General features: G+C 45.1%; 1 protein-coding gene across 1 annotated transcript in view; it reads left to right on the top strand.

Annotated features, from left to right (window-relative positions):
• PTPRF (protein tyrosine phosphatase, receptor type F) overlaps nucleotides 1–23,594 on the top strand; it is a 300,767-nt gene that overhangs the window by 173,787 nt on the left and 103,386 nt on the right. Inside the window, exons 5-6 of the mRNA XM_026086910.1 lie at nucleotides 16,682–16,870; nucleotides 22,061–22,069. Coding sequence (XP_025942695.1) covers nucleotides 16,682–16,870; nucleotides 22,061–22,069 — 198 coding nt within the window. The remainder of the gene's footprint in view (nucleotides 1–16,681; nucleotides 16,871–22,060; nucleotides 22,070–23,594) is intronic.

Raw genomic sequence — 23,594 nt, 5'->3', positions numbered from 1 at the left:
GAGGTAGCTAATTGTAGGGATACGAGTTTTACAAGCAGATGGTTGGGACTGGACTTTTTTTTTTTTTAATGCCTTTTTACATTACATGCTGCTGCCGTTTGATGTAGATGGTGCTGTGTAAGTGGATGAATGTGCTATAAAAAACGGTTTGGAAAGGGGCAAAGCCAGATGAAATGCCATCCTTCAGAGCAGGAGTGCTTTCACGAGGGACAGGCCACCGTTCCCAGCAAAACTGCAAATTGTGGAAAGAGACGGGGGCAATGGAGGGAAGAGCCGTGGGCTGGATGCATGTAGGCAGTGGGATAAAAATGCAGGCAAGAGAGTTGAAATTGATGATAAAAGACATGGAAAAACTGTTGGAACTTCAGACCTGTGCTGTGATGTTTTGAGCTGCAGAAAGTATAAGGACTACTGGATCATCTGGTGCGGCCTGATTACTACTTCATCACCTCTGGTGTCTCTTCTGACATGGGTAGACAGTTCAGTCTTAACTATTGAAAATATTAGATACCACAGGCAAAATAAGAAGTGGCCAAGGGCCTTCCTATGTCCAAAGCCCTTGCAATGATGAAATGGCTGAGAGATAATACTAACAGATGGTCCTGTGTCTGCAGTTCAATGATTACACTGTTAAAATATTTACAAGTAAAAATGGCTACCATAGGAGGTTACCAGACTTTGGAAATGCGATTCTTCTCTGATTTGGGCTTAACGCAAATCTGGCACACCAAGACAAAGTGTTAGCAGTCAAAACCTTTGTCTTTCTTGAGGCATGGGATAAGACAACTTCTGTGCAGGATGGGGTTGTATATGATATTGTCTGTTAAAATGCAAGGTCAAAGCAGATTGTAAGTGGTGTTGACTTTTAAAAGAGTTTGTCACAGTGCAGGCACGAATTCTGCATAATCTCTTCAGTTTTATGTTACCGAGGAAGCAGCAAGGTGTTATGACAGCGTAGAAGGAAAATGTAGTTGTGGAAGCCATAAGATAGGTGTAATTTTTGGCAATCTTTCCATAACCCTGCTTGAGCCAGGAAGAAAGAAATACCCCCTTGCATTTGGAAAACTCATAAAGGTTTGTGCAGCAAATGCTGTAATTGTTCATATGTTGATGGTAGTCATAAGTACAGTTGAATGAGAAGAGATGGTAGTATGTAGCAGTTAGCTGACTGGCTGGCTATGACTCTGACCTCCAGAAGTAGCCGGTTCCTGTGGGTGCCTAAAAGGAGAATATAGTGACATGCTGTATTCCCCTAGTGACGTGGCATGGTTCAGTATGTGGGACAAGAGGAAGAGAATCCCATATGCTTCAGAGCTTGAGATTCCATTGCCCTTCTTGTGCTTACCTTTTRTAGCTACCAATGTTATTAAACATCATGAAATTGTTCAGTTCTTCTAAGTCCAGCTACAGTACTTTTCCCAATTTGTGGTCATATATAAAGAAGTTAGTAAAGACTGCCTGTGGAAAAAATGAGAAAAAGAGAGTCATCTCAAATTCAGTCTGAAAACATGGGATAAAATTAGCAATAATATTTTGCACACAAAGCTGCCTTCAGGAGGGATCTGTATCAGAGGAAATAACAGTGGCTAATGTTTTCTTCTCTCAATCATTTTTAAAGGTCACTTCATGATCAAAATCTACCTGCTAATTTAATTTCTATTCTCAGTGTAAATATAAGATGATGCTTTTTTTTTTCTGTTTGCAGGTGGTTTGCCAAAAAGAATCAACCTTTTGCTTTTGTTCTCAAAGTGTGCCAAGGTCTGGGCACAAAGCTTGTGCTGTGGCAGCCCAGCTTCACATGCTGAAAGGGCCCTATATCCCAAACCAGTGTTTCTCAGGTTTCCTTAATCCAAGGGCTGCCTGATCTCTCTGAAAAAATCCATAGACTACCCAATGTAAAGTTGTTTCATGGTATTCACTTCATTTATTTCACTCTTTTGCTTGTTGCTTGCATGTGCGGGAAGGCAAACATGTTCCTTTGCTCTTCTGTGGCAGACCACAGTTGTCCATGGGTAACAAGTTGAGGAGATGCTTTCTTCCTCTCCCTGCCTCACGTTCACTTGGAGGTTTCCTTTCCCCAATTCCTTCCAGCATTTCCACTCTTTCAGGATCACCTTCCTGTCTCTAGTCAGGTGCAAATCAAATGTATTGGGGATCTTGTTGATCAGAGTTCAGCAGAAGAGAGGAGAAGGGGAGGAAACCTAGAGAGTGAACTGCTTCAGAGAGCCAGATTAGCCTTAGGTTGAGGATTCAATAGCCAGTATCAAGCTTTGATTTTCAGTTCTCATATGGAAACATTCATGGCTTTGTTTGGCACATTCCCCTGTTTCTCGTAGGGAATGATTTCCACTGTGTGGGCTCTGCAGAGATTTGCCTAGGCTTTGGGTCTGCTGTGGGTGAGATGTGGTGGAAATCAGAACATCTGACCATCTGCCGAAGAGCCCGTCTGCAGTGTGTAAGCCTCAGGAGCAGGCGGCTCTGCTTGCATGGGTTTGTTGCCTCCCTGCCATTTGTGTCTTCTAGAGAAACTCTTAAGATCTTCCTCTAGTGTCTGAGACATGGGACCAATCACAAGGAGACTGGGCGCCGTCTGGAGAAGAGCACAACTGTGTTGCTTTCCACAGATACGATCTGGATCTGCTTTCTCTTCCCTTAGGCAGGTCATGGATCTAAAAACTCCTGTTTGGAGGGAAAGAATATGTTTTCCCGGGAAGTCCGAGGCCCCCGTAATCACGTCCAACATCAGAGACTCATTGTGCAGGGTGTCTTCCCTCTGGCACTTGGTATTGGTTGTCAGCTCAGTAAAGCGAGCAACTGAGGTTCAGCTCATTCCCTTCTGTCCATGTCAAGTGTGTCCTCTTGCTCCCCAGGTAAGCTTGTGGTTAGATCCCTCATTGGCTCTGTATCTTCAGGACCTCAGTAGAGTATGCCATGCTGCAGGGTTTGCTGTCGAAGCTCTGAAAAGGGACCCATGGTCTTGTTTCTTTGCATTTGGAGGACACCTGAGACAAATGCCAGCAGTTATTTTACCTTAAAAGCACACTGGCTCTAACTTTTCCGCTAGCTGAATAGTCCTGACAGCAGTGGCCTATACATAGTGAGCTGAGGAAATAAAGATTCACAGTACTCTCAACTGCAAAGAAATACCTGCCTCTTCCATCCTCTAGAAAAAAAAACTTCTAGCAGCCTCTGCTCGGTAGAAAGTTTTCTTTCCTGTCAGTGATTACAGCTGGGAGAGCCTTGCTTCATCTCTTGCTTGTAATTACATCAGTAAAGTATCTTGGGAGCAGGTTAAATAGTCTTTTGTATATCAAATAAAGCCAGTGAACTTCACTGAAATCATTTAATGAAAACAATCCTGATTATCTGTATATACTGCCATGTGATATTTTAAAAGAACATCTTAAAGGGAAACGTGGAATTGTTTAAGGCCTCTGAAGACTAGAGTGCAGAGGCTATGCAGCAAATGCCTTTATAATCTAGGATCTAAAGTAGACTTTGAATCCAATTGTTTCTTTCGTTGTTGTAAAACGTGAGAGATTTTGATATGGTAACTTGGGTTTGATTCAGAACTTTCTTATTATCCGTTCCTCATACACATCAAATTTTAGAGCCTGAGCTAAAGAGCTGTGCACACGAAGGATGGAACTGACTCAAGGACAGAGCTATTAAGGTGTGTAATAATCAAGAGAGGAAAATTAATTGTCTTTAATTTGGCATAAATCCCAGGGACCGTAACTCTGGTTATTAGGAATTCAGGGCCTCTTTCCAATTAGTTATACCCAAGCACGCTCCCACTTCCAGCTCCGGGAGTCTAAGCTGGGGGAGCGTTAGCGCAGCGATCGCTGCCGTGCTCATAAAGGACAGCGCTGCCTGACCTCTCCTCGTGTGGTCACTGCCAGCTGGTGTTTGCCTGGCAGTAAATCAAATTACGCTATTGCCTTTCGCTTCTGATATCTGGCAGCGAGCAGCTCRGTGTGTGTCAGCCTGCTTGGACGGTCTGCGCAGGCGAAGTCACCCGGGCCGTGGCGGAGCAGGTCAGAGAGGCTGCCGTGGCTTTAGCTTTTGAGCTTCCTTTTAAAAAAGCTGCTCCGGCAAAGCCAAGGTCTCTTTCTTTTAGACGTATGAAATGTAAATAGTGCAATTATGTTATCTATACCGGAAAATCTGGTCTAACCTGGGACTGGTAAAAGAAAGAGGTGGATGTGGTTTCCTGAGCTGGCAGAGGCGGTGAAAGCGCCTGCCGCGACCGCGTGGCTGGAAACGCAGCACCTCTGCTCGCGGCGCAGGAACGAGCATGGAGGGCTCCACCGTGGCCGGCAGCCAGCCCCGCGCAGCCGTGCCGGCATTCGTAAGCACTGGGAAATGGAAGATGCGGTAACACCACCCCTGTAAAGTTGTTGTTGTAAATATCTGGGGGTTTTAGGGGAAGGGTGGGCCTGGGAGCCTTAGGGGAACAACCTGCTTTTGCAAGACAGGTTGTGCGGATCTTGCATAGAGATACCAGAAGAGGGCTGCTGGGATCGCTCGTAGCCATTGGTATACATGAGGGGCCGAAGGGAAGGTGTTTCAGAGCAAGGGAGACAAACCAGTTCCTGCACTCAATTCCCCTGTAATCGTTTTCTGAGACCTATGACGCCGCGTTGCCTTAGCTCTTGCCTGTCTAATGCTGCCTGCCGTTCAGGCAGCAGCGACACGAGACTCGCACAGGGCAAGAGCACAAGTCCCCCCTGATTCTGCTTATCCTGAACTGTGACTTTATTGTACGAGAAGGTCCTGGGAAGCCTATGCTGGCTACCTTTTTTGCCTTTTCTGTGATTTACTGTTCAAAAAAAAGTATTAAGAAATGAGCAAGCCTCAAGAGCTACCGTGAGGGCTGCTCCTCCCAACCGCTAGTGTGTGGAGACAGTGCAGGGATTTTTCTAACAAAAACTGCAATTATACTGCAGTGGCAAAATAGCAAATTGTCTTTAAAAGCTCAGGGCCAACTACTCTGCCTTTTCAAGAGGGAAAGACCCTTTTAAAGCTTTACTTAAGTTAAATTCTCAGCATAGTGAGGCTGAAGCTTGCCACGTTCAAGTGGCTCTTTAACATTCTTGGTCTTTTTCTGGTGGCTGTATTGTTTTAGGGGAAAAGGTGGGGACCAAATTCATGGATAACACTTCCTGCCCATCTCCGAAGTAGGAGTCCCTGGCCACGGAGCTTTGCAGCCCTCGCGTGTGCCTGTGGGAGGGGTGGAAAACCAAGTGGCCATAGCTGCCACTTGGAAAACTGAAACTCTGACTTGAAGCAGGTACGTCTAATATTAGGGAACACGTTTTCCTTGAACAAAGAGGAATTTCAGCTGATCTGCATTTGGTTTGTATTAAGATGAGTACCACAGGAGCAAAGAGGTGTCATTTTTTTTTTATATCCACTTGGCCTTGATGTGGTTTCCCTGCCAGCTTGCTGTTCATCTGTTGCCTGCTCTTTAATTCGTGAGGGCCTACGCTGGGGATTTGTTTCAAGCCTTGGCTGARATCATCAGCCACTCCTTCTATTGTGCGTCTTTCTGCAAAGATGGGCRTTGTGGCAAAGCCCTAAATAGGAGATTGAGCTTCTGTAGCACTTGCTATCTGTGTAAAAAGAAGTGTATGTCCTCTGTTAAACTCTAATCAGGAATATCAACCCAGCATTAAAAAGCAGTGCTGGCTAAAAGACAATGTCTTATTTATGTTTGCCTGCAGTCACTGGGTGAGCTACGGGGCTTGCACTGACCACCTTCCTATTTCATACCCTCTCCAAAAGACTGATAAGGTAACCAGAGTCTCCATCTGAAGTGGTGCTGGAGCCAGGGCAATTAATGGGTCTGCTAGAAAGCAGTGTCTAAAATTAAGATGCAAAACTAATAGTAAGGGAATAAATTTCTCTCCCTGATCTGGTCAAATCTTGCTGTGCTTTTTCCCCTTTACAAAAAGTCACTTCCCCACCAATTAAAGAAGTTACCCACTACCTCAGGATGTTTTGTATGGCAGAGCACGTTAAAACTTCTGAATGGAAAGCAGAGACTTGCCACATCGCTAGCCTGTCTGGAGTTCAAATTAGATTAAAGCCTTTCTTACATTTTAAGAATGTTTTTCATGCATGCAAACCCTGCATGCCTGAGTTGGCTGCAACAGAACAAGTACATTGAAACTTCACATTTATTGTTTCATCTGAAGTTGGAATTTCTCTGAAGAAAAGATATTTGAGAAATTTGTTCAGCATCACAGAGGTGTGTGAATATTTTTTAACGGTTGTCTTCTTTTTGAATAGCACAAAGAACAAGTTCAGGCTAGAGCTTTCATTTGTGTTGTACCTTATTGGCCTTTACTGCAGTTGGTTCTCTATACTAGTTTTGAGGGCGTTGTTTGCTTGCTTGCTAAAAATATTTTGATGCATTTTCTGAGCTTTTGCTCAGAACACGAGAAGCTACAATTAAGGAAATGGCAGACATAGCCACGTGCGTGAGCATTTATCAAGAGCAGTGGGAAAGGACGGCACCAGAGAATAGGCAGAGGTCAAGCGAGCAGCAGCACGGGGAGGTGGAGAGCGGAGCAGGCAGTCGAGCAGCAGGCTGGTGCTTTTCAGCTTGTTTGATGCAAAGGAGCCAGGTTTTTGTAAGAATTTGTGTTTGTCCTCCTTTCCCACACCCACGCGCTTTGATTGCTAGTTTTGGACTTCAAACTCTCCCAGCGTTACAAAGTGGGCTCATCCCAAAGCTTGCCATTTTTGGAGTTTACCAGCAAGCTTCAATTTAGTCTTCATGAGCAGACAGCGAGCAAGCATTTTGAGAGGTCACTCTTCTTGGGGAGGGCTCCTTGTTTTCTTTTCCTTTTGAAGTGCTGGCAATTCGTGAATCCCAGAATACGGGCATAGTTGTGCTTTCTCTAATGGCTCTCTAGCTCCTCCCCAGTACACTCTTAAATTTCAGTTTCCATGCTAGTATTTCCAGAATATTTACAATGTTCCAAATGTTTTTGCTCGAGGATTTTGGGGAGGGTGGAAAACAGAGAAGGGAGAGTTTGTCTCTCTTGCATAATATCATAGTGATTAGCCTTAAAAAGTCGACAGTCATTGCTCTGCCATGATGTCTGAACACCTTTCTTATTGAGTTGTTTAGGTGCGAGGTAAGGCAGTGCTATCTCTTTGCCGTGTTGGAACAACTGCTAGTAAATAATAATTTCTTAGCAAGGTCTTTTGCTAAAACATACAACTTTTCCCTGTCCTTAATCTTGAAGTCTTTTGCTTGCGAGTTGCTGGCCTCTGTTGCTTTGATAGGTTGTGATGCTCCCSCAGAGGAAGTGAAGCCACTGGATTGGCAGTGATGCAGACAGGCTGCAGGAGCTAAATAGAAATCAGAYTTTAGCACGATCTAACCCTTTCAGTAGGAGTTAAGTGACCGAAAATCTTGCATTCTGGCTTGTGAAGTGGAAATGAACAGATTTAGTATTCCAACTGAGTGACAGCAGGAATGCTTCACGTTAATCTGAAACTGTATGTTAGAAAGCGTGGGAGAGTTCTGCTGTCATATTAACTCCGTGCTTGTGCATTTTTTCTTGCGCTGAACTGCAACCAAACATAAATGGATCAGAAGTCAAATGCTCCGTTAATTTAACCACAGGTTGTATTTAATGGCATATGTAAATGCGTTATTGATTGCACAACTTAAAAAATGAAAATCTCCATGCTAATAGCATATCACATTGGTGCTGGTGAAGAAATATGGAAAATGCAGCAGATTAATAAATGACTTAGAATAAGAACCACTTACATGCTTTTCTCTGAAAAGAGTGAAGTTTTGGGTATGTTTTAGTGGGAGTATGTTTGTATATTGTGTCACAGGGAAACATGCAATGGCAATAGTTGTGTTGGATTTCTCGGTATAAAATATTTTAAAAAACAGTGGTTTGAAAATAGTTCTACAGGCAGTTACATTCAACAGTTGATACCAACAAATGGCACGGTCCTGCCTTAAAGCACAGCTTGGTCTCCTTTTACTGTTCTTTTACTGTGAAGTCTTAATAGCTGGCTGCAAAACCTTTCTGAATTCATTGTGTTTAAAGAACTTTTATTTTTTTTTTTATTTTTTTAATGCATAGTTCCAGCTGCTGTGTTTTTTTCTGGATAATAGTTGTTGAAACAGTCCAGTCTTATTTATCAGCAGTTGGATATGACCCACAAAACTCTATTTTTACTTATTTGAATTTATGCTGTAATTATGGGGGGGGRAATAAAAAGTGGAAAAAAAGAACCTCCCCCAAAAAGGGATAAGGAAGGGACACTTGCTCAGTCAGGAAATCTTGCAGATATGATCTGTTTTACTTTTGTGTAAGCTCCTCCTCACCCACATTCTTGACATTTCTCACTGTAGTTCCTGCTGTGCCATACTCTGAACCCTTAAATGATTTTCAGCACCATACAATCTAAGTGCTTTTTAGCACTGCATTAACATGAGTGACTAGTTTCTCTGGTCTCTCAGGAAAAATGCTTGTTTTGGCATGTCTTTGATTCTGGATTGAATCATCTGTGGACATTGCTCTACATTCATGTCAGAGTAGTGGGTTTGGATTTGGAGCAGGAGGTCCAGGGTGGTCCTTACCTTCTCAAGGGACTTTGCACCGCATTTCCATTTCCCTCAAGCCTAAAAGGTTCTGTCATCTGCTTGGATAAACTCTGCCCTATGGCACAGAGTTTGTTATGCCTGAGCAGACAAGCTATAATCTTCCTTCTGGGGTCTTTTAGACATGCTGGGCCTAAGTCTTGGAAAATCTTGACTTTAGGACCAAGACTGCAAATGTGATTGTTATCATGAGGAAGCCAGAATGGAAAGCAAGAGGAGGTGGCCAGGGCTGCTGAAGGATGGTGTGGTAGTAGGGGTTTCCTAAATGCTGTCTTACACTGTTGCAGTCTCATCTGATAAAGGTGTGAATAATTGTTTTCCTCCAGGATGGGTTGGGGGCTCCTAGCCTGATAGCAGGCTCCACAGCTAAYATATCCTGAGAAGTTACTATTGCTAAAGAAGATCCCTAAACTACAGACTGGAACAGTGGGTTGTAGGTGCCAGCTTTTAATTTGCTCAAGCGTGTGATGGAAAACTCACTTCTGGTCTGCTCTGAGTGAGCTTCAGCAGCTGTTAATCATCTTTGCTCACTGTAAAGCACAGGTCACAGGGTTGCTATCTATGAAGAACAAGAGAGGATTTTCCTGTTCACCACTGATGCTGTGGCTAGACCTAGTCATCTCACCAGATCTCCTTGGGTTGGTTTATGGAGACGTTAGATCAGAGCAGTCCAAAGCAGTGTGGTAGTGGACGTGCACTTTGCTCCCCAGAAGGACATTTCTAGTGCGTTCCCTTGGGCCGTGCCCAGGGACAGCCGTGCTGGAGAGTGGGAGCAGATCCTCCCTCGGTGCCTCTAGAGCTGTGGCTGTCTCTGTGTCCTGACCTGAATCTAGACTGGATTAGCTACCCCGTGACAAAATCAGAGGTTGATCCTGGCTGGTATTTGGCTGTGTCTGATGTATCCAGGAGGGGGTTTGTTAGTGGCATGCTGCAGTGTGTTTAAAAGGAAAGAAGGAATTATCTTCTAACAAAGTGCTGGCCGTGCCTCTGTGGCGTCCCCTTTTTCGTCATTCTCCTTCCCAAGCCAGTGGGGCCAGGACTGGATTCTCAGCTCGGGGTGAGGTTGTGAATGTGTCCAGAGCAACTTGCTTGGTTGCTTCATCCACAGGGGCCGCGTGGAAGGTGGGCTGGGAAGCCAGACCGCTGGGGAAGCCTTCTGGAGCATGAGTGCCCTCGGCAGAGGGTGGAGATGGCGGTGTTTCACAGCTCTGTCGCTCGGTATTGGATAAAAACGTGTCCAGTCTTGGACAGTCCCTTGGGACGGGTCTGGAGGCTTCAGTGAGGCTAATAGGAAGGCTGTTTGGGTGATAACACTTTTGTATGGGCTGGGAGAAGCTCGTTTTTTAGCCTATTCCCCACTGTTTGTGCTTGCGAGCCCGTCCCCRTCAGTGCTAGCGTACCGAGGTTGCACTGCGGCTGTGCAGGAGCACTGGTGCCTGGTGAGCACCGGTGCTTGTCCGAGCCCCGAGGAGGCAACGTGTTGGTGCAGCAGCCGCTGCCATGTGTTGCCAAGCCGCTGTGCACATGGGAGCATGGCCAGGAGCAGGGCTCACGCTTGCCAGAATAGCGGCACTGAAGCCATGGCAGAGCCAGTTCGGAGGCACTGCCGTCTCCGGCTTGCGGGAACGCCTGCGAAGCCGCGCTGCTCCTCGTCGTGATAAACAGGCACTGGCAGGAGCGTCCAGCTGTGCTCCTCAGCAGGTATCAGTGGCTTGTAAATGGAGCTGATTGCCACCGAGTGATGAAAGGCCAAGGTTAACAGCACCCTTCTGGCACTTTAAGGGTAGCTCGCTCTCCGCCAGGCGCTTTAGGGACTTGTAACCTCTAGGATGAGCCGGTCCCGTGAGCTCCCACGCCGCGAGCCCCAGGGCGACAATCTGCCCGCCAGTTTATCCTCATCTGCTGTGTCTAGTCTTGTATTTTCTTGAATTTTCCATACAGTACTTTCTTTGTTTTGGGCTGACTCAGATTTTTTTTTCTTTTGAGAACTGTTTTGCTGCTGTGATCTTCCTAAGAGATAGCAAATACTTTGTTTACTGTAAGCTATTGTGCAGTAATTCATGTGGTTACACTATGACACAGAAAAATCTTTCCGGAGCTCATTTGCACACCCACCCGTGCATCTGCGCCCTCCTCCCCGGTTTGGGAAGGCGGCTTTGCCGTGTCACGTTGGCATGATGTCATAGGAAACCGGCAGATTTGTCATTAAAAAGCCTTGTCATCAACAGATGACTGTTTGTGTTCCTCCTTCGACCTGCCTGAAGCTGCTTGCTGCTTGCTAGCCCTGTAATTAATACTTTGCAGCCTTTGAAACAGGTTGGTTTTGCTGCCCTACCTTTTCCTTGGGCRATTGCAAGGCGGTGCCAATGTCAAGGAGGAGGCAACATTCATTAGCCCGCGTGAGCCTTGGCCCAGACGCGCTGCTGCCTCTGCTGCTCCCCGYGCGGGTGCTCGCCTGGGACCGGGCAGCCTACGTGGGCCATCACTTGCAGTGATTTTTTCTGGCGACCCTCTTAGGGGGCTTTTGTAGCCGCAGGGGCCCGGGAAGAGAGATTCGCCTCAGAACAGTTGATAAAATGCTCTTTGTGCAGCTTCAGTTGAACCTGAACAGAGCCGCGTCAGGGTTTTCTTATCATGTAAAATGACGCCGTTCTTCTGGGCCACTGGATTGCTCGAGTGCTTTTGATTGTCTTGTGGTAATTGAATAGCCACGCCGTGTAACCTGGGCTGAAGGAATTAGGGCTGTTTATTCAGCAAACAGATGTCCTGGATTGCAGTGTGCTTACAATCCTACTAGCTTGCATCTTCCATTAGTTAATATTGCCGATTACTCAGGCTATCTTTCTTGCACTGATAATTTTGCATTTGCTAATGTGTTTCAGTGCCTCAGAGGGAGCTTTGGAGGCTTGTAAAATTTGTAAGGTAATTCTGCCGATCCATCAAGTGCGAGTCCCTCAGTAGACGACGGTTGCCCATACAAGCCCCTCCAACATCCCATATTATATTGCTTCAAACCACCACCTATTACCAGGATTGCCTCAGCCCTAGTGACTTTAACTGGGTGAGATCCCAGCCTGGCTCACTAAATGGGTAGGGAACAAGTGCAATAGCTTTTGATATGTGCGTCCTGCTCCTGTGCAATGCTGGCTGCAGTTGGATGCATTTATTAGAGAGCTCACTCTCCCCTCAGTCCGTTTCCTGGCTTGTCGCTGGCACTCCGCACTTCTGAGCAGCTTCAGATAGCTGGCGGGATTGAAAACAAAGCAGCTTTGTGTTTTACTCATTCTTACCAAGCCCCTAAAATTGATGTTGGGCTGCAAGTTACTAAGCTGACATGCTGGCAGAAGCCGGTGGGCTAGAGAAGCTATTTCCAGCCTTACGTGGGGATAAGACCCAATATCTCACTGGAAGTGAGCTGAGAACACTCCTTCCTGTGGGGCAGTGGCTCTGATAGATTGTAAGAGAGTTAACCTTACAGCTATAACTGTAATGTATAGAAAAGCTACTTTTTGCTATTTCCAAATTACATTGGGTATCATTTTTTCTCTCCCTTGGCAGTCTGAACAATTGGAYTCATGATACTAAGCAGGTCTGGCTTTTATAGGAAGAGGAATATGACAAACAATGCCCATAAAAATGTTTACAGTTTTCACTATCATTTCTAAAATACTGTTTCTGAGAATTATGTTGATGCAAAGGAAATTCACAGTGATAGGGGGAAGCTTTTACAGGTGCCACGTCATGATGACCTGCAAAGCACAGCTACATGGCTGCAAGACCCATGAGTGCCATACTGGGTTTGCATGAGTAGAAACTTGAGATTCAACCTGTCCAGTCTTTGTGCTCTGCAAGAGGTTACAGGTTTGGGGCAAAATCCTGGAGGTAATCCTGCAGGATTCAGCCATCAACGGCTGTGCTCACCGTGGGCTTTTCTGCAGCCTTTTTCTTTAGGTAGCTGGAAGCCACCWACGGTTCCATGCTGGAGCTCATCCATGTGTCATACAAGACATAAGTTGCAATTGTCCCTTACCCTCGTTTTAGTTGGTATTTTGAGTGATAAGAATAAGGATGCCCCAAGGGGTAGTACTCCCATGGCATTAGCCTCAAGAAAGGTAGTTTTCTGGTGAGCTGGTGAATGAGCTACATAATTGCTTCTGTAAAGGGGGTCTCAGCTCCAATGTGGGGCTGTAGGAAAGGCTTTTACCTTAGCTTTGCCCTTAAAGATGGGAAATCTGTGGCACAAAAGAATGCTGGAAGAGAAGGGGGGTTAGATATCTGTCACCTCAGAAAGGAGATTAGCAAAGCAGGCTGTCAAGTGAGCATGAGATATCCTCTGCATATGCTGTCATGCTAGATGCCAGAGGGATGTTCCTGGCTCCTTGGTGACAGTTACTACTAGCAAGACCTCAGCCTGTTCTTGGCTTTTCCAAGTTTCGGTTTGTATTTGAAAAAATTGTTTTATTCTCTCTCCCTGTCTCCTTTCCCTTTCTTCCTGCTTCTCTCTTTTCTGTCTCTCCTTTCCTCTCATTCCTTCTGGCTTCTGCATCTGTAGYCCAAGGAGAAAATTAGAGCTTGCAATGCCCAACAAACACCGGGTAGTGCCTACATTTTGCTTGCTCTGACCTAATGCCTACCTGAAGTATGCCCTATCTGAAAGTATCTGAAACCCAGAAAGAACTGTTTTAGATAGTCTCCCCTTGAAAATAAGTTCATAGCCTGTTTTAATCTGTATTAAAAGTGTAGTAGCTATTCCTGAATAAAACCATGTGCTGACAACCTCATTTTCTGGAATAAGAGTATCCGTGTATTGGCATGAATAGCTRGATAGCTATTACTGAAGAGCTCCGTGTGTAGACAAGTTAGTGAGGGCTGAAAGGAGCCGAGGCATGACTGAACCTCATAATTAGCCCTAGATTAGACTTTTGCCAGAGGGGAAGGCAAGGCGAGAGCAACTCTGAACTCCTATCGTTGCCTGTAGTGCCTGAGCGCAGAGACACCCCTGAGTGTCCTGGGGAAGGCAGCAGCACCAAGGCGCGCTTGGAGCGGCGCCCCGTTATCTCTAGGGAAGGTTGCTGGTGGGGCAGCCAYGAACTGGTGCGGGGCTCTGCTCCCAGCTGGCTCGGGGTTTCTGGACAGCCGCTCTGCCCCCAGGGGTCCTCTCTCTTGCTGGAGGTCCCTGCTCGTGAAGCCCTGGGACCATCCTCCTCTCCGTCCCTCTGGAGAAAGCACTCGGCCTCCCCTTGAATTCGAGCCCCAGGTCGCGGGCCAGCAAGGGCCCCGGAGCTAAGCCCCAACCTTGGGGTGTCTGAGGGGCTGTCAGAGAAGGGACCGGCTTTCAGAGTCCCCTTGGCATGTTGTCACGCAGCGGTGTGACCCGGGGCCGCAGCCTCCCGGGAGCACAGCTGTAGTTTTTGGGCTTGTGTGTGGTTAAGAGAGAAAAAACTGTGTGCCGCCTGAGCCGCTCACGCCTGCCTGTACCTGTGTCGTCCTYGGTGCGGGTCCAGCGGCGCTGAGGGTCAGGCTGCACCCCGGGGCAGGCGTGCGGGCCGGCTGGCCAGGGTGTTCGAATGCTCCTGCCCACGCTCAGCAGCGAGGCTGGGCTTGCGGGGGGTGCGCAGCCCAGGAGCAGTGCTGTAAGACTCCTTGGAATCTAGAAAATGTTTCATTTAGGAGTTCTAGCATGGCAGAGGCATCTACGTTCCCTTGTCTTTGTAATCAGTGTTTTTCTGTTGTACCCAGTGAACTCATGGTTAGATCATATAATTTCTGCTGATCTGTGGCTCCTTGCAAACTGCTAATTTCGATTTAAGAGTTAACTCCAGTGCAGCAGGCCAGTAGTGTACCTGTGGATCAGCCACACATGAAGAATTTTCTAATCCTCTCTCTCATTTCTGTGGACAAAGGATCACTGCAGATGGCAAGAGATTTCTTGCACAAATGGTGGATTTAGATTTGCTTTTAGGTATGTGCTAAGCCTCCACACAGACTTTGGATCAAGCTAACTAGGTAATACTTAGCTTAGCCCATTCTGTGTAAACTCTTGAACAAACCAGGAAAGAGTGTAAATATTAAGCACAGTGATTAGGTTAAATCACTTCAGAGTTTCAGTCTCCCTGGATTGAACATCTGCTTCCATATCAGAAATAGCAAGGTGCTGCACTTTAGGCAAACATGGCCTCGATCCATTGTCATTGTTCACCACTTTTCATATGCATCTTCCTTTGCCGTTCAGTCTATACCGGACTGTACTTCTGTGTGTATCCTTTTGTTTCCTTTCAGGCGTGTAGGAGTATGCATTGTGGTTGCTGAGGATTGAGTGCTTCTGTTGCTTGTTATTGAATGCTGGCTCTGGTGTCTTTCCAGTTAAACTCTATGTACCTTTTGTCTTTGAAAATCAATGGAGAGCAAATTAAAAAAGAACTAGTTTTCAGTGATACCTTTCATTTAAAAAAAAAAAAATCCTTTTATATTTGCTGATGACAAGAGAGGTTTCTAGGGAGGCCCGTCTGCGAGACAAAATATGGCCAGTGCTCTTAATAAGCATCAGGAACCTTTTTTTTTTTCCTGTAGAAAACCTTGGATGCCTCATAGCCGCTCTCATCTCAACAGAAAAACAAAATTCCAGGGCATTGTTGTGTTTACAGCAGATGTTGCCTTGTGCTGCAGCGTCTTGATGTGCAAACAAGTGAAGGGTCTTGGGAATTCTCCTGAGATCTTAGGAAAGAATATCTAAGATTAGTCACCAAAAGCCAGGATTGTGCAGCAGGTTTGGCRATGCAGGAGTAGAGAAGACACCTGATGTGGCCTATTGCTAGTACCTTCCTGCTGGGAGTGAGGAGGCAGGGATCCAGATATGTGGTGATAACAGCCAAAACCAGACTGTGAGGACTTCAGACTCCTCTGGGACTTCGGAAGATGCTGAGGTCTTGTTCGTTTAAACATTGCAGTGAGCTGTGGGAGCCTTGCAGAGCTTGATTTGCCAAAGAAGGGGTTTGCTTAAATTCCCTTAAAACAAGGAAAAAAAGAAAGAAATGTACTGAAAATAATTGAGTTTCTGGTGCTTAAAAGCTTCTCAGTGTTCTTCCAACTCTCTTCTTCTGTGAAAGCATGTCCTTTTGATTGCAGTTCAAGCTTAGCAGAGTACAGTACATCTTGCCACAGAATGAGTAAATGAGCTCTGCTCTGCAGCTGCTATTGAATGACGATGTTGGAGCATGCATTGGCTTATCAGTGAAGGCTGCCTAATGTATTCAACCCAGCCTACCTGAGCACGCTCTGCAGTGGCAAACCCAATTAACTATTTTTCAACCGGCTCTATGAATGATTTCAGCAGTTACGGAGGTGCTTCATTTTACAGTATTTCAGTAAGTCATGCCGGAGAGTGCTCTGGCCATTTGTCACACACCTCAGTTGCTCTCTGCCGCCCAGAAAACGCACCAGGAGCTTGCTGCGGCACAGGCTGGCAAGGCTGTGCCTGAGCAGAGTGTGGCTCATTAGCTTTACATTCATTAGTTTCTAAAAGCATTCTGAATCAGATCTGGGGGCATGAGGAAGAGATTTACAGTGTATCCTACCAGTGTGACGAAATGTTCCTAGTCRAAAAGAGAAAATGGGCCTCTCTGGACCATTCTAAGGGTTTTTATTGTTTAGCTGTTGTTTTTCAAGACACCTCAAACTACTTGGCTTTGTGTTTGTCTGTTATCTTCAACTCAGTCCTCCTGCAAAAAGGCAAATACCTGCTTTTACTGAATTATTAACAACAATAGTTGGAGCTTACGTATCAATGAAAATTATGGACATTTCCCAAGGCAATTGATTTAAACAGAGTTAAATTTAGTGGAAGCTTCTATTGGTATAATGAATGCTCATTATAGAGTCTAATGTGCTTTAAGGGCTTGAAAACCTTCTCAGTAGGGAAGCCCGGCTGCTGTTTTCCAGCAGAGGCACAGATGCTGTACCACGGCACTGCTGTCAGGACTGTATCCCATCACTGTGCTGGAACATGTCTCTTTAACCTTATATGTTGTTTTCCTGTTGCAGAAGACCACCTCCCAGCTGGCTTCCCCACCATTGATATGGGCCCGCAGCTCAAGGTGGTAGAAAAGGCCCGCACAGCCACGATGCTCTGTGCCGCCAGCGGTAACCCTGATCCTGAAATCTCCTGGTTCAAGGACTTCCTGCCTGTCGATACTGCAACTAGCAATGGGCGAATAAAGCAGCTCCGCTCGGGTAAGGTAGCAAAGCAAGTAAGCTTTCCCTGCCTCCTTGCTTCTCCCCCTGTTCTCTTTAGTTGCTACAATTTTTTTCTCTCTGTGATGCTGAAATACAATTCTAAACCCAAATGTCAACTTGATTTGAGTTTGTTTCTTTTACAATATAAAAACAGTTTTTGGAGCTGATCCACTCTGGCAGGATATCATGGCTTGTTAAAAGGAGGGATTAGCGTGGACATGCCTTTTGAAGCATCACCTGGATTCCTTCTTCGATAGACCATCTTGATTTTGCCCCAAATCCTTGGTAGGCTCAGACATTTCGCTACCAACTCAACAGGCCTCAAATGCTTCTAATTACCCAGGGTAAATCGGTATAATGAAACAGTGGTTGAGGCTTTACAATCAGTGGTCATGTACTACTTCACTCCTTATGTAGACTCTGCAAGACAACACTGCTTTCTGTTGAGATCTTTATAATTTTTTCTGTGTGACAGGACAAGAATAAAAAAATAAAAACCAAGAAGCAGCAGTTCTGTGGATTTCAAAGGGACGAGGGCACAGTTTTGAAGACACACTTTCTTTTTTTGTTGTTTGATAAACCAAGTACAAGTTTTTGAGAGACAAGCTGTTAATTCCTATCAGTGGCTAGGAATGCACACATTTTTGCAAGGAACTCTTGTTTTTCTGCTGCACTGTTCAGTCTCCTGGGACTGTAGGGCCCGTTAGAGAATTAAAGCAAATAAAACATTGCTTTATTCATTGATGAATAAAAGTGCAGCTCCCCGGTGTGAATTGCAGAGGCTGTTTAACAATGCAGAGCAACGCTCCACAGCAGCTTTAGTAGGGGAAAAAAAGCCCTCTGTATCCTACCGAAAGTGCAGAAGAGAACAGAGCTGGAACGGCTTCTGTCTAGAGAGGTCTTGTGCTTAAATAAGAGGCAGACTGCCTTGCCTGGCTGTGCTGCATCTCTGGGCTCTCAAAAGGCATTTGTCCTGAGGGTTGCTGCCAGGACAATACCATCTTCCTCCTAGCAAGGTGAACGTTTAATACGTTTCTCCATAGCAGGTGCCCTCTGCACAAGTCTGATGAGGCTTGGCTGATAAGAAGCAGCCTTTAACTTGGGGGAGCGGGTGATGAGACATCACTCTCGTCAGAAATAGAAGCCAGCCTGACACTCCTGATCCCACCTTGATGTACCACGGAGCRCTAATTATACTAATGCGTTTATAGCTTATGAAATTTCCCAGTGACCTTTAGCTTATCTCCCCCACAACATGGTTTAATCTTGATCTGTTTATGCTGAAAGAAAATATCACACTTGTTAATTATTCTGAGAAGCTTTAGGAAGCAGCAACAGGAAAGTGCACATGGATGTATTTCACTTCATAGCTGACTAAATCAGCATCAGAAATTATCATAAATGAGCAGCAAGGCAGCTCCTGATGCACTTGCTATGCATTCTCCAACCCCCTTTTTGCAGGCACTTGGCTGCCTCTCTGCCGGCTGCTTCACAGGCTTGGTGAGATAGCTTAAAAACAAGCCAGTAAACTCTGTCACTGTGTCCAAATTTTGTTTCCTATTTGCCATTCTTGAGCAATATCTCAATTGAATATTTCACCTGGGATTCCAACTCTAGAGCTGGCTGCTTGCTGAAGACACAGTAATTACCAAGGGAGGTGTCAAGGGAACTTTTTAGAAATCAATGAACAGCGCACATCCACAGACTTGCGAAAGAAATTGATTAGCTCTCTAATGTAGTAAGGGAGGTTTCCACAGTTCAACACAAGAGACTTCCAAGTATGCTTGAAGTTTTATTCTTAAGGACCGTATGATACCAAGCCAAGATTCACCAAGGCTCTGTCCCACCCTTGCAAGAGTGGGGAACAAGAAGTTTGCCACTTCTCATGGGCCGGAGCTTCGACCTCTGCTAGCTTTCGTGGCTTTTTTCTGTATTTCTAGATGGTGTAAAGTAGGGCCTCCCCCTTGGAGTGCCTGGGTCCCACTTACCCAGCCGCAGTCATCCTGTGTGAGCACTGCGGTAAGTTGGGCAGTCTCTGATCCATTTTGCAAGGTGCTAATTGAACTCTCTAGTACTACACTGTGGTGGGGCAGAGTTGTTTCTCCAAAAAAAGCGTATTTAAATAGATACTTCATTATATGGGAGAGTGTAATAGTTTGCAAAGTCTCTGCTCCATTAAGATTGTATCTTACCACCAGCCTGGCATATCTGCATGAATGTCAGTTTATATTGTCTCAATCTAAATATACGCTCATTTAATTTCATTTAATTAAAACCCAATAAAACTAGACAGATGTAATATACTTAAAATAGTTATGATGCAATGTCAGCCCAATACTGTGTGTATAGGGTGTCCAACCTTCACCCGGTACATAATATATTAGTATTCAGATTTACTAAATATAGGTAATAAAGGTCAAAGCAGCTTTGGAATCCAACTTAGATGGGGGGTTGAGGGATGATTTCATTTCTTCAGCCTTCTAGGGTGATATAAATAGCTAGAGGTAAAGAAAACACATACCTGGGGAAGGTGCTCTCTTCTGACACTCATGGTTATGTGGGCTGGCAGTGCTCTGGGGGCTTCAGGCAGGTCTTTGAACTAACCAAGACAGATCATGTGCCCAAGTGGGCTCTAAACAGCAGTCAGTGTACTAGAGAGTTTGTGCTGTCTTAAGCCATTTTAACCCCAGAGTATTGGTATCTGCCAGCAAAAAAGCTCCGATTTCCAAATCTGTCCTATGTCCTGCCTGTCCCTCAGTTGCTAATTACACCTATGTGTGTGTTTATGTATTTTTCTGATTAAACTTTCTGGGCTGATTGCTCTGAAGATGAAAACACAAATAAATACAGGTTTTCACCTCCATTATCRCAGATCAAGACAAGGTCTCTGACTCAGGCTGATTGTAGCAAAATTCTCCATTGCTCATCTTGCTAGGACTTCCCACCTCTTGTGGAGAGGATGCTTTTCTGCAAACCAAGGGGCTCAGGACATCTCCCTGTTTTCACCCAAGGTGCACAGCTTCAGTCATTGCTGCTAAGTCATTGACACAGAATCTGAGGCCAGTTCTGGGCTGGGAAACCTCCCCAGCATGCTAACTCATTTTAAAACCTGTTTTGCTGAACTGATTTTAAAACTGTCTGGAGATTGTAGTATTGCAGGTAATGCATATGAGAGTTCCGGCAGCAAGAACTTGGGTCAGTGCTACACCTCCAAACATGTTTTAAAATTAGATGATGATGTGGAGGAAATTTTCCCAATATAGATCAGATTGTGCTGATGCTTCAGAGCTCTTCGGAAAGAATCTTGAATCTTGAGCTCCCAAGACTTCAAAGCAAATCTGGTGGTATTCATACTCTCAAAGCTCTTGGATGCTTCCAGTGAGTTCCATATTTGAAGAAACACTCTTCCACCTTGCTCTTCAGAAAGCTTATGGACAAAATGTCAAATTAGAATAAAGAAATATCCTGAATGTTAACATACGGATATCCTTGCCATGTAAGGAAATGCCAGAAATAAAGGAAGCCTTTTCATCTTCTATCTGTTAAAGAACTTGGTGTAACAAGTATCATCCTTTTTTAATCACCATGAATTAACTGCGTTATGGAGCCATGCCCAAGACCTTACCGTGACTTTCAGGCAATTAATTGCAAATAAAGCATCAGAGAAGGCTCTGCAGGTGACTTCAGTCGCTTTCCAGAAAAGTGTAGGTGCCTCTTAACAAAGAAGCAGTGGGAGGCTGCTTACCAGATCATCTCGCCACATTTATGCCCTCAGAGTAACTAGCAAGCATTTTTCATTCTGGTCTTGATAGCTAGAAGCACTTCTCATATGGGAACAACAGAAATACCCAACTTAAACAGTACAAATTTGCAAAAAGAGGCAGTCCCTGGCTCAGGGGGACAACAACACAACAGGTGACTGACACATTCTGCTTTACTGATAACAGCCAGCACTCAGTTRCCCAGCAGAAGTCACTCAGCTCCTGACAAGATACCACTTCAAGTGCAGACATCAGATGGGCATCCACCTAGAAAGATGTGGGTATGAACAGCCCAAAAGAATGGGGATCAGGGCAGTATTATCCAAAGGGATTAGGAAACCCACACAAGGATGGGTGCTCTCTCAGGAAGGGACTGACTGGTCAAGAGGCTGAAGCAATACCATGGCCAGCAGATGAACAGCTGAAGTTTTATATCCTAGAAGAACGTGTCCTGTCCATCTGGTTCTGGCTGTGTGAGGAACACAGAGCAATAATGGGATGCACACAGACCCCCCCCCCCCAGTTGCAATTGGTGGCAAATAGGCAGTCTTTCATGTACTACTTTCACTTCTGAAAATAGTTTCCCTAAAACTGTCTTAGGAAGTAGATGAAAGCACTGACCAAGTTCTCTGGGATTCAGTGCTGCATTGCCCTAGTGCCCTGTTGTGGCCAGCAAGAGCCTTGGTTTCCCTGTTTTATGTTGCTTTGGGGGCTTTTTTGGTGGTTTAGATTCCTATAAAAAAGTGCTATGTTGATAGGTCCGAGATGAGTTTGTATCAGCAAAGCAAAGTCCCTTCTCCAACAGAGCCTCTCCTCCACAATGGGAAATACTGATGCAAACAATCCTGCGGGATTTTCCAGCATATCACCCTATGCTTTGCCTTGCTTTGGGTGCCTGGCTGCTCACTTCCAGTGCACAGAGAGGATGTCAGGATCTGCATCCCTTCCTGCTGAAGTGACTGTCTAGGGTGTTACTCAGTGCTGGTCATCACAGAGGTGAAATAAACTCTCCTCCATTGGGAGTGTTTCAGACCCTTCAAACTGCACAAGAAGTTGGTTTTGAAGTTTGCTATTGGGGTGTCCTTTGTATAAAGAGGCCTGGCAATTGCAGGACGCAAGTTGGCCTCAGTAACTATTCAAGCAATGGCACCTCCACCCCTTGATGGACTCTCCTATGTTGGCACTTTGTGGCTTATGTGCTGTGATTCAGTCCCTTCGCAGGGACACCTGAGAATGCCAACCAGAGGTGCGTTGTCATATGGTGTGGGGGGAGAACAGGAACCTGTGTTCCTGCTGTCAGGATAAGTTTGGAGTCCCACAGGAAAGCCTTGTGCCCTCTCTGTAATGGTTTCCTCAGAGTGAAGAGTGAGTGTCCTGACTTTGCAAAGGTGAGAGAGACCCAGAACAAACACTGTGCTAAATACAGCGAGCCTCGGTGCTGCTCCCGCAAGGGCTGGCTTACATTCAGAGGCCAGGAGAATTGGGATTTAATGCAGGAAAAAATGAGCTGGTCACACTTATATTTTAGGGAATCTGTTTGAAGTATGCAGTTACTCCTAGAGTGCTATGTAGACAATTGCGCATTAGAGAAAGGGTTTAGCTTCTGCAGGGAGTAGACTTAAAGATGTGCTGCATATCTTTTCAGTGCTAGGGCAGAACAAGAAAGCCCATTTCAGCCAGATGAGAGAGAAGGAAGTCCTGTTTTCTGCCCCTTGTGCTTGAAGTCATTGTGCTGTTCCCGTGGGAAGCGACACACTGTGGTGATGCTTTTCTTAACTCTGAGAATTGTGAAAGGGGGCAGAGCGAGACCCTAGACCAAACAGAACAAAATTATCGCTTGGCAAACTTTCCAAACAGGCAAAGAGAAATAACCCTGTTTTCTATGGCTGTGCTATTCCATACGAGTATCTCTGGGTATAACTATTCTGTCAAGGGTAACAGTAGTTACTAAGATAGATAAATAAGCAGCAGATTTATTATAGCAAGAGAGAGATTACCCACAACTTCAGTGACTGCAGGATCTCTCCTGATGCTTCAGTCATCTGTGGATAGAAAACATCAGAAAATATAACCAGACATAAAGTTAAAATGGGGTAATGTCATCTTGGCGGAGGAAATTCTAAAATGAGTAGTTTGAATTGCTGCTGCTCCTCAGAGAAAGGACTCTGCCTAAAGGAAGGGTAGTTAGGAAAGTGAGAGAATAAGTATAAATATTGTAATTACTTTTTAAGAGGCAAGTTAAATATGCTTAAAATATGCCTTCTTTGTATTTACAGAAATTCTTTTCTGTCTTTCTTTCCCATTGGGTGATCATTGTTGTGGATAATGGAATGAGCTGTAAATCTGAGATACACGACACTCTTGTATGCATACTGGTATTTATTAATCAATACACTGAACATGATTTGACACACTGTGTCCTGTTTAACCCTGTTTTTCTGTCTGTTTAAACTCCTCAGTTTTCTTTGGTAAGTGCTTGGTATTCAGATCCTACAAATCTGCATAAAACCAACACATACCATGAACTGCCTACAGATTCAATATGCATGAATCTCTCCCTTGTACTAACAGCCTTCATATGTGCAAAATAAGACCAAGGGGACAAAAGTGGGGTTGAGAAGGGTTCCCTGTCAATTTGTCCAGCTGGAGCATCTCCCCTTGAATTGTGCATCATTACTGATTGTACGCTGACCTCAGGACACTGACCATTGGATTCTCCACTTGCTAAACGCGTTGACCTCTCAAAACGAACCTGTATAGACTGTTGCAACAGGATAACTGAATCTCATTCCCAGAGAAGCCCTCCTTATAAGATACTCTTCATTATGGCATGTAAAATTATCTCCAGTGCCTTATAAAGAGGGTAAGGCCTGCTTTCTCCAGCTAACATCCAAATTAGGCAGGAATGACAGAAGTCTGGCTAGCATGCCATTGTTACATTACCAGAAACTACTTGGTTT

This window comes from Apteryx rowi, unplaced genomic scaffold (genome assembly GCF_003343035.1).
Source record: "Apteryx rowi isolate R43461 unplaced genomic scaffold, aptRow1 scaffold_7, whole genome shotgun sequence".
Classification (NCBI taxonomy): domain Eukaryota; kingdom Metazoa; phylum Chordata; class Aves; order Apterygiformes; family Apterygidae; genus Apteryx; species Apteryx rowi.
Note: the sequence above shows the minus strand (reverse complement) of the source record. Positions and strands in the feature narration are given on the sequence as shown.